Source organism: Echiichthys vipera (assembly GCF_963691815.1).
Source record: "Echiichthys vipera genome assembly, chromosome: 1".
Taxonomy (NCBI): domain Eukaryota; kingdom Metazoa; phylum Chordata; class Actinopteri; order Perciformes; family Trachinidae; genus Echiichthys; species Echiichthys vipera.
In genome coordinates, this window is record NC_139826.1 from 33,975,983 (window position 1) to 33,987,265 (window position 11,283).

The 11,283-nt window shown below is 38.9% G+C and overlaps 1 protein-coding gene across 1 annotated transcript in view; it reads right to left on the reverse strand.

The window, feature by feature from the left end:
- ddb1 (damage-specific DNA binding protein 1) overlaps positions 1–10,822 on the reverse strand; it is a 50,887-nt gene extending 40,065 nt beyond the window's left edge. The window contains exons 1-6 of the mRNA XM_083930248.1: positions 10,683–10,822; positions 7,654–7,802; positions 6,648–6,764; positions 6,097–6,318; positions 5,282–5,396; positions 4,243–4,340 (exon numbers count right to left, since the gene is read on the reverse strand). Of these exons, the coding sequence (XP_083786374.1) occupies positions 4,243–4,340; positions 5,282–5,396; positions 6,097–6,318; positions 6,648–6,764; positions 7,654–7,802; positions 10,683–10,743 (762 nt within the window). The 5' untranslated portion in view covers positions 10,744–10,822. The remainder of the gene's footprint in view (positions 1–4,242; positions 4,341–5,281; positions 5,397–6,096; positions 6,319–6,647; positions 6,765–7,653; positions 7,803–10,682) is intronic.
- Positions 10,823–11,283: the final 461 nt, after the last annotated feature.

The window sequence follows — 11,283 nt, forward strand, 5'->3', positions numbered from 1 at the left end:
TAGGCGTATTAAATTAATTAACAATAATGAATTAGAGCTCTAATGATACCAACATTTTTAACACCAAGACTTTAATATTTGAGGGTTTTTATTCAATTTGATGATACATTGGCAGTTATTTATGTGTTTGCACAGGCACATTACATAAATGTTTTGATATGGATCCTTGAATTATGTGATTAAAGCATCGTGACCAAAATACATACTGAGCAGGATATTTATCAGTTGAAACACATCTTATCACTTAAATTATACAACAGCAACACAACTTCTTCATTGACTGACACATATTCGGTATTTCTGTACAGCCATATGTTGTGACTTATCAGCTGACAATTAACAGCGATAGAAATATGCTAATATTTTGGTCTTAATAGCACTCTGGCTTATTATAAAGTTTCAGACTTATGTTTGATCAAGCCCCGACCACAGCGACCTCTTGGTGGATCCAATACGGAAGTGCTAAAAGTTGCAGTTCACAGAGTGTCCACTAGGGGTAGGTTTCATAATAGAGCAGTTTCTCATTGATCCCCATGTTAAATAAGCGGTTTCACAGCATTATTAAACCTATTTAAAGCCTGGTACAAAAAAAACCTTCTAGTCTGTATGTTAAGGGCCTATCTCTGTGACAACACTGAATTTTTTTGTACCTGGCTAGTTTATGAATAATTAGGGGCGTGGCCTCTTGAGTGGCAGCTAGCTGCTGGCCCTCCTTTCTCCTCAGAGGTAAAGCCAGATGGACGTATCTCCCTCCCCCCAACGTCACATCAATGCCCTTTTTTTGGTCAGAGGAAATGAGGAGGAGAAATGTCTGACAAGATGTCGTCTCCTATAGGCCTCGAAGGAGAGGCTACGTCCATTTGTATATACAGTCTATGGGTCTGATTAATAACACGGTATTGTATAAGATATGTTTCCCAAAATAAAACTGCACAGCTAGAAGTCAGTTAGAAAGTTAGGAAACTCAAACTATAACTAAATAAAATGTCCTATTTTACTTTCCACTTGAACAAAACTCCCTTGGGATCGGCTTTCAGTCCTAGTTAGATTTAGAGGTGGAGAGGGGGGGCAGTCTTAGGCAGTGTTCTCATTTGGGATCCCAGTGGCCTCAGGACAGAAGCTCTTCCTGAGCCTGGTGTATCTGGTGCCTTCTTCCCGACCTCAACAGGGAGACTAGGCTGTCACCTATGTGGTTGAGATCTTTAATGAGTCTCCTAGCCTTATTCATGCAGCACCTAGTGAAAAACATGACCTAAAAAGACCGGGCTGCTACACCAAAACATTTTAGGAGCTTTGAAAATGGAGTTGCTGGAGAGCCAAAGTCTCCGTTATTCACTTTAAAAAGGAGTATAGAACAGTAGTCATGATTGGAATTGGCATTAAAATCACGTAGCGTGACCGAGCGTCTGCTAGTTTTCTTTCAACAGAAGCTATTGTTGTTGTCTACAGTACAAGCTGAGTCAATTTCTCACTTGATCGAACTTACAAAATTATTTCCACAATCCTCCTGTCTGCGGCATTGTTTACATCTTCTGTTAAACCGTGGATCCACTTTTATTTTGCAGACCCCGGGCATCCCTGTTTCTACTGAATGGCAGGGAATTAGCTTGTTAGATTCAACAAGTGAGACCAGCCTGCTGGCCCACCATATTCAAGCGAACACATTCAGCAGACCTCCACGCGTTTGGTTTCTCGCTTTTTTTTCACTTACTCTGCTCATGAGTGACAATTTATTAATTAGCTGCCAGAAATGTTGTTATTAATCAAAGGATGTGCTTCTGTTTCCTTGACGCTGCTGAAAGGAACGTGTGTTTCAGCTGAATACTAATGTTACATTAGGTGTAGGGGGAAAAAGTAAAAAAACTTAATTTAGAGCAGTTTTCGATGGTCCCATAGCAACAACAGATGCCTCACTGCCTCTTCCTGTCATCTGCTAAGCAATGTTGTAGCAATGCTACTGTGGAAACAGAGTTGAAACAGAGACTTGACAGCTTGTAAGGTAATTGTGAGCTGGAAAAGCATGCAGGCTGTTTGGGCTTTTAAAGACAGAACCAATCAGCAGGACACAGATATGAGCCAGGAGACAACAGCAGGCTTGGAAGCATTTAAAGCTACTTTGCATTTGTATTTGTGAAGATAAGAGTCTTGGCGGGGAGAACATGGTGGTGGAGCTAAACAACACTCAACAAACGGTAATCAAACATTTTATGGATGCTTAGCTGAAGGATGCTTACTTTCCAACCAACTTGCATATTGATAATAAGGCTGGACTCACATAGCTGATATTCCTTTGTTGGATAGGTATTCGGTTTTTCAACCATGGGATACTAGTTTTTATTTTCAAACTGTAGAGCAGAATCCTTAAAAAATAATGTCGTTATTTAAACCTGAAGACAGATGCTGCAGCCCCGTGTTTCCATTTCAGCTCATTGTGAGTCTTTACTGCGTTTTGCTGTCATTTGCGTTCACATTTCTCTCCTCTCCTCACACGTGTGCAGCGGGAACCTAGTTGCTGCCCTGCATGCAGGCTGAAATTCACCGCAGTGTTCTGAGCAGAGAAGATCCACTAGCTGCTAATTTATACAGTGTAACCAGTGAAACACGGTGCCACTGTGGCGTCCATCTCAGCTGGGAATGGATAAATGACTGGTAGGTCTGTGTGGTTATACTATAGAAGCGTGGTGTCGTTTTCAGGCAATTTAATGAAGATACAAACAGTCAGTGTGCATAATGCCAATGCGCTCTGGCTCAGAGCTCCAGAACTCAAAAAATTGTATTCAGGACAGCCCTTATTAATAATTAACATTTACATGTTCATTTCTGATGTTGTACTCGTACAGTAAGATTTTTGTGTCACTGAAATACCACACAGTGTAGGTTTAAGTGGAGATTAGCTGTTCCCTGCATTAAAAAACACCACTTTCTGAGACCCTGTTACCACAAACTGACAAAACTAGAATTCATTTAAGAGTCAAAAGAGCTGGACAACAGGGGCTGAGTCACAGCCCTCTACGTCCAAATAAAAACTTTCCCCGTCTGTGACAAATATTTGCACAAATCCTGATACAGACGATAAATTAAGAGTAGGAAACGATTATTTTTGGCATAACGATTTCAGGTATCTCATTCTTGCACTGGTCTCTGCAGCAGGTGGATCAATGAGCTGCTGACTGAAAACACATCTTTCTAAATACCCGACGGGTGAAATGAATAAAAAGTTCCAAAATGGCCAAGTGAATCAGAAAAAGCATACATCAACAATCACCATACCAAGTTAACCATACCATAAGTTATCAATATAGCTAATAACTCTAGCAGAGACATTATTTTTTTTATCATGGGGGACAAAACAAGGCTACGTGGCTTTAAATCTGAAGCTACATCCAAACAACTTCAAATGTTTTTTACAAGATTCACGACCAAAAAGCAGCGTGACAGTGAGAGAACAGTCTCTGATTATAGGCCCTGAAGGACAAATGTGAGCAAAGCAGTAGGGACTTAATTTTGATAATAAAATACTAACAGCAGTGGTGTATGGGGAGCTAAAGTCATTATTACAGCAGTTATAAACCTGCCTTAAATATGCACCTTAAACTCTAACACGTACACCTCAAGGTCTCCTAAACGTAGAACACATCATCGATACGTTCAAAGAATACAGACTCTGGGGACTACAGTTCAATATCTGTTTGAAATCTGACAATATCAATAAAAGAATAGAGACCTATGACAGTGCATTACCTCAGCCCTGCAAGTGACTTGACATTAAATGGCTTTGTTACTACAGAATTGTTCATATTTGTTTTGATGTAATTGTATGTTACATATTTAGATAAAGAAAATGTGTATTCCTTGCACAAACTCTTTAATCACTATGCCAGTAGGATGCTTCGTGTTAAATTAAATTACTCATCTCTATGCAGCCTTCCCTGCAGAGCTGGTAGCTTTACATGAGATGGGACTAAAGATGTGTCGTTTGCTTTCCCTTCCAATTATAAAGAAGGAATAAATCTTTGCTCATGCAACAGTGGTATTACACTGTGAAAACAACATTATTCTTGGTGTGTTACTTAGACACGATGTAAATAAATTCTACACTAATATACTGCGACTCGATGACTGCTGAATGATGAATCATATCTAAAGCTGAAGGTTTTTAGAAAAAACAACTAGAAATTTGACTTTTAAACGAGACGGATGACAAACAGAGCATTACCAATACCCATTATTTGATGTCTTTACCTTGATGGTAGGTGGTGCAATGGCCAAGTATTTGTCTCCACTGTGGTAGGAGATGGACTCTTGTCCTATGATTATAGCACCACCAAATGGCTCTGGCACTAAAATACAAGCACATGAAAGCAAAAGAGTCAGTGTACATTTGAAATCTGTAGTATCCATGCAAGTAGGACAGCAACAAATTATATTTTCATTATCAGTTAAATCGTTTCATTGCCTATAATCAGACCTCTCTGGACTACGGACTCATCAGATATACAGGATAGATGTTTTCTATTGTCGATAACTGCAGTGCTTTGGTTTTCTAATGTTTTTTTGATACCTTTTCTTTTCTGTCTGAAGAGCTGCTGAATGTTTAAAACTGTATCCAACCACAAGATAACGAGACTCAACAAACTGATCAGCATGGCCAGTGACGCTGAGAGGGTGGGGCCAGACTCTTCGGAGACATGTCGAAACCCACCGGATGACGGGAAACTTGTCATCCAGCGGATTTCGACAGATCTCCGGTGCTCCATTAGCGGATACTTCCGCCGTGGAGACAGGCCAGACATAGTGCCCACATTGACGTGACACTCACACACGGGTAAAGTACCTCTTCAATAGATCCAATTTCTTTAGTTAGATACTGTAACATACATATTTCCTATTTCTATAGATGTTTAGTGTGATGCACATTTTTTACATAATTATTAGTCTTTGCTTTAATCATCTATGTTATGTGTATATACAGTATAGCCTCAGCTTACGTCCACATACTGGTCTGACTATTCATTAATAACTGTTTCCACTTTGTGAAAAACCATCCCATTAAAAAAGTTTATCTTTCTTTGATTCATTGTTAAGACTCGCTGTTGTCAGGTCTTTTATTCTGAATTTTTAAAAAGGGTCAAATCCTTAAAGAAAACAATTCTACTAATCAAATCTAGGTAACAATAAGATGATAGAAATATCATTAGCAGTGCTTTGTTTTTTGTTGATTTACTAATGATGTATTGACTTGAGCATTTCATATAATTTATACAGTAAAACCTTGGATTACCTGGGATGACCATAGATGCCTCAGCCTCCACGTTCTCCTGTTTCCAGGGGCCCTTGGTGAACTCCTTCTCCCTCAGAGAAACCTCATAGGTCTTCACGTGGCGTCCCTGGGGATCCTACGACACACAACAGGACGCCATGTTACATTTTTAAAGAAACGTTTTGAATTAGGACAACGTGACAAAGTTAAGGTTGTTGCAAGTGGCGGTATCACAGCAAGATATGCTGCAGGCACAAGAAAACTGCAAGCTGGTAATTGTGTATGTAAACAATGATGGATTTAAAATACTAGATACGTTTGTTAGACCTCAAGGATACCCACAATGCCTTTTTTTCTATTTCTAACTTTTGGTTGTTTACAGAAACTCCACCGAGGTAGCTTTAGCCTTCAACATCAAACTGCATCTTAACTGCTGTCACACATATTACAATATTTGACTATCGTTATGGGCATCAGCTTTAAACATGTTTCCTGTTCCCTGAAGGGGAGATACTAAAGGTATAGATGTCAGCATGAAACTTCCCCAGTTGATTAGATCATCATTTTCATTATAAGATTGTGATATTTTAACTTTAAATATGCAGTAGGAGTTATCTAATGTTAACTTTTTGTGAATTTAAGAGAAATAAAGAAATGCAAAGAAGACAGTGTAGTAAAATAAACAAACACCTAAATGTGTATTTTTGTTGTTTTCTTTCCTTTAGTCTGAAAGGTGTGTCAAGAAAGCAAAACACAATAGCCCAAAATCTAAAACTTGACCAGTGCATGGAAGAATTATGTTTTTGCCTGGGGTGCCTGTACTCCTCCTCCAGTACCTGGTAGATGAAGCAGACGGTTGGGGCCTGGCAGCTATACAGGAAGTGCACGTCGATGACCTGCAGCTCCTCCAGTCGGATGTTGAAGGCCTTGAGCTCACGGTTGTCCCGGTCCAAGGGGATCACCTTGAACAACCCGTCATACAGCCGCAGGCCAATCATACGACATTCTGGGTCTATAATTCCAATGATACCCGTTTCTGACGGACGTCCAATACGATCCTGCAACAGAGCATTTAGTTTGAAAGGTTTAAGACTTTTTAGACTGCTGTTGAATTGATTTTATACTTTAAAGTGAGACAGAAACATTCCACAACTTCAGATAATACCACTGACATGTTCGATTCAGGCCAATTTAAATTACAGAATATTCTATTATCATTATGACTGAATTTAGACAGTCTACCTGAAGTTTGATTAATGAGGGTCTTGTACAGTTATCAAGAGTGAACTAAAGGTTAATAAGAAAAGGTCAAAACACCTGACATTCAAATTGAGTAGCTATTACTATACAGTGAATTTCAAGAACCATACTTGTATTCCTCTCTCACCTGGACATTGCCGTGGGCACGAGTGATGATATCAATGCTCTCCCCATTCTGTTTGTATTCCAGGATGCAGGCGTTGTACTTGGATGTGAGGATGAAGAGCAGGTCTTTGCTCTCGCCCTGAAAAAATTAAAACAAGACATGAGACAAAGTCCTCAAAGAACAAACACGCAGAGACCTGCTTTCAATTCAATTACACCAGCCTAATTAGTAATAACAGACTTGACCGGAGTCCTCTGTATGGTCAACAGCAACTATTCTATTGGGGATAGGTTTTTTCCTAGCCCAGACCTACTAATATTCTGGATGTGACTGTTCTTTTTCATTTTCAAACGTCTGCTATTAATAAGGATGCACTGATATATTGGCCGGACATTGGTATCTGCTAATATTCGCCTTGTTGACTGCAAACGACTGCAAACTAAAATGACTTTCACTGACTGCTGCGGCCCATGTTTCTTTGCTGTGTTGCATCAATCTTGCACCGGCTAAATGTTGTGTTAAAAGGTTTTTAAAGGGGACGCCTGGTGGCTCAGTGGTTAGAGCAGGTGTCCCATATACTGAAGTTAAATGTGCTCGCTGCACACATTTAACTTCTGTCCAGGTTTCCCATTTCCTGTCAACCTCCAGCTGTCTACCTAAATGAAACGCCCAAAAAATAATCTTGAGAAAAAAGAAAAAAGGCTTCAGAAGAAGTTCATTTTCACAGAGATAGTCTCTTTCATGTGGAAAAACCCTTATAATAAAGGTTGTTTGTATGCCTGCATTCATCAGAGCCATGCGACACTTTCTTCTTCCATTATTTATATACTTACACTATTTTGGGCTTTTTTTTTTAACCTTGTTCTTGGGAAGAAATTGAAGCGTGCTCTGTTTGAACAAGGTTCAAAGCCACAAAACTCCTTCCACAATGCAACTAAAAATACATACAGATCTTCAGTGAGACCGACTAGTTGACCAGTTGTTCACTAACTAGTTAATCTTAAGAAACTTTTACAAATTCACTCACCTTTGGCCTGAAGAGCTCCATGACGGCAATCTTCCCATACATGCCCACCTCCTTAACGGGCCTCAGCCCCTCTGCTGTGACCACATAAATCTCCAACCGTGTGTTTTTAGCTATGAGCAGATTCAGATCTTCCGCGGAGGTGAAGTGACCTGCAGACACACCAGTATTGTTAATATGTGAACTACACTGTTGTTTAGGTACGAGATGCGGAGGAAAAGATGACTGAGAAAGGTGGAAAAACATCAGCAATGGTGGAGAGCTATATTGACGACATAACAGAAATCCCAATTTTCTTGACAAAAACTGATATTGATAGTGCGTGAATATTCTCACTCGTCCAGGTCATCGTTACCCTCAAAACAATTTCAGTCTAAAGCAACTGGACGAGTCCCAGCCTGGACAGATGCGTACATGAACTGCTGAAGCCTCTTGGATGAGAGGTGAACGTCTTCCTAGACAAATAACCAAGTCCAGTTGCTTTTGACTGAAATTGCTTTGAGGTAGTGTGATAGTGTGGAAATATTTGGGCACAACACTGTATATTGGTGCTTCTTAAATGTTAGACTAGTTCAGGTAATTATTTTCACTATGGATTGGGCTAGTGCATTAGTTACTAGGCAGGACGATATGACGATATATATTTTAGAAACGGTATTTATTCTTTTATTTATATCGGCCAAACTTGTGTTACAGCAATATTTACATCAATTGTACGATTCTTTGCCTTCTTTGCACGTTATTTTCATTTTGCACTAAAGTTCTTAATAAAATTAGAAACAACTCAACACTTGTCAATTGTAAAGTTGTTAATTCACACAGGAGTATACAAAATTAGAATTTACCATGTGGTTCTTTCATTTAGACTTTTAATTTCTTGAATTACCAGAAAACATGCTATATGTTGATATGACCTGTATCAGGATTTTGGCTGCATCACCCAGACTAAATTATTTATGAGTTACGTTTACTCTGTCAGTCTAAACGTAACAAAAATAGTTTTAGGTTTACACACAAAAGTATTGGATTTAATATTATAAGATTCTATAATACCAACAGACAGAGAAAGAAAATGTTAACATCTGAGAAACTAACAAGGCTCATTCCACTCAACAAGTCTGATGAGTTCAGAAACTTGGGCCACAGTAATTACTGAAGCAACTAACTGATTAATTAACTCGATGGTAAACAGAATAGATTCATTAAAGATTAGATTTAAAAAAGCTAATGCAAGACGGATCAATTTAAGCTTTGATGACTCATTTCTGTTTATTTCTTCAACACCTGTTTGACTTTACAGTTAGTCAATTCATTAGTTAATTTAATATTCAATCATGAAAATAAATCAGTTGCAGATTTTATATTTGTACATTTCAGATTTAAATTTACATCACTGCAATATGTTGTGCTACAGTAATGACGGCAGTGAAGCATTTTCATATAGAGATAGGTAAATAGGAGAGAATGTAGGATAACCATATTATTATTATTAATAGGAAAATTATTTGAAAAAGGAAAAAGTCATGACAATCATGGCATGTGCACGTGTCAAATTATAAGCTTAATGTCACATACGTATAATGTGTTTAATGTTATTAGGTCAAGGATTATTTCAGCATCACATAATTCACGGGAGAGGTGCGAGATTATTCAATAATACCACTTAAGCCTTCAGCATCAGTATCTTCACGTCTTGTATTTAGTGGCACACATGCATTAAACCAGGCAAGTTTATTTGTATAACACCTTTCAACAACAAGGAGATTCAATTTTTTTACATAAACATTAAATGCATTGGAAAGAAACACATATAAAAGAACATTTGATATAAACCCCCCAAACAGGTCAGGATGGATGAGTGTGCACCAAAGAGTGGGTCTGTTCAACATCCCTGTCTGTTAAAAGGAAGGTTCTTGTTGCCACTGTGTGCACAAGATTGCTGGATAAATGCTGTATATAGATAGATAGTAGTAGCAGTAGTTTTTATACTTTCTGTATTTGTTTGGCTAAGAGTGTATTGGTTATCCTAAACTTTATTTTTTTATACCTCCCTTGTGTTTTTGTAGGCTGCTGCAAACTCAATTTCCTTGCGGGAGTTCATCCCAAAGGGATCAATAAAGAGAAGTCTAAGTCAAGTAGTAGCAGTATAGATATTGCAACTTGCTGCTGCTCATGGAGGAATTGCTGGGTCCCTGTAAATCATGAATAACTCCTTTAAAGGGAAGGTTCTAGTTGCCACTTTGCGCACAAGATAGCTGGATAAATACTGTGTATAGATATTATTTCAAATATAGATATTGTAGATATTGTGACATGCAGTTACTCATGAAAGAATTGTTAGGTCTCTGTTAATTTATGAATAAGTCAGAGTGTGTGGTCTTGACCTACTCTGTATGTAAAGTGTCTTGAGGTAACTTTTGTTATAATTAACACTATAAATAAGTGGGTTAAATTGAAATTCACATTCAGATAAAAATAATTATAAAAAAATAACACAGGCAAATTAAATTATAAATTAAAAATAAAACGCAAGACTATCAAATTAATAGATACAGTGCAATATAAGCCATTAATTGAGTGTTTTGTTTACTGAAAGGCAGCGGCAAACAGTTACTAAATCCAACGACGACACAGTTTGTTTCTCATAAAAGACAGATCGCTAAATAAACTCCTGCCTGCGTGTTTTAACGCAGTTTGTAAACGCTGTGCGGTGATACGGTCCATGTTTGTCAGCGTGACAAAACGCGTTTAAACCCGAGGTGACCGAGGTACACACGACAGCGGCTAGCGTCGGATCCCAAAGAAACTGCACCGTATTTGCGTTATAAAAAGATAAGAGACGCGTGTGTCGTGACTTGCATACAGACAAGTGCCCAAGTAAACATTTGACTTAGCACAACAGCAGCTATCGGCTACCACAGGCCCGTGTGGGGCAGTTTAGTTGCAGCGCGGGAGCTCAGTTTAGCACGCAGGTGGTAAATGTTGAGCCGCTGCACGGAAGAAAAACAACAAAACAGCGGACATTTGTTTACCTGTGACGCAGGCGTTCACCGCCGTAGGTTTCTGGGCTGTTACCACGTAGTTGTACGACATTTTGGAACAACAACAAAAAGACAAACACCAGAGTAAGTGTTTTAATCTCACACAAGTGAGAAAATCATTGATAATAAAAACTTCCGGAAGTAGTTTAGCTGAGCCGTTCAGGCGAGAAAAGGTAACGGCAGCGGAGGGGTGGCGGGTGCTTTAGAGCGCCCCCTCTGGTGCGGAGGCTCGCTGCGCTCAGTGGTGAGAGTTAGGAAGTGCATTTACTCAAGGACTGCTTAAATTTCTGTACTCACACGCTCACTCGGCCAAGGGCCAGGAACATGTCTTGCTGAAAGGGGGGCTGTTTTTAAAATCGGTACCCAAACTGTGTCAGGTCCACAAGTGGAGAAGCAGAGGAGCCATGTTTCCCCAGTGAAAAGGGTTTGTTTTCGTGCACAACCTACCATGACACACAGCAGATGTAGACAGAGAATTAATTTAAGAGTGCATGTAGCTCTTTAAAAATAATTGATTATATTAAACTTCTTTCAGTAAACAAAATAATTTATTCACTGCGTGTGCTGCACTGTAACTTCTATTCCTTTGACA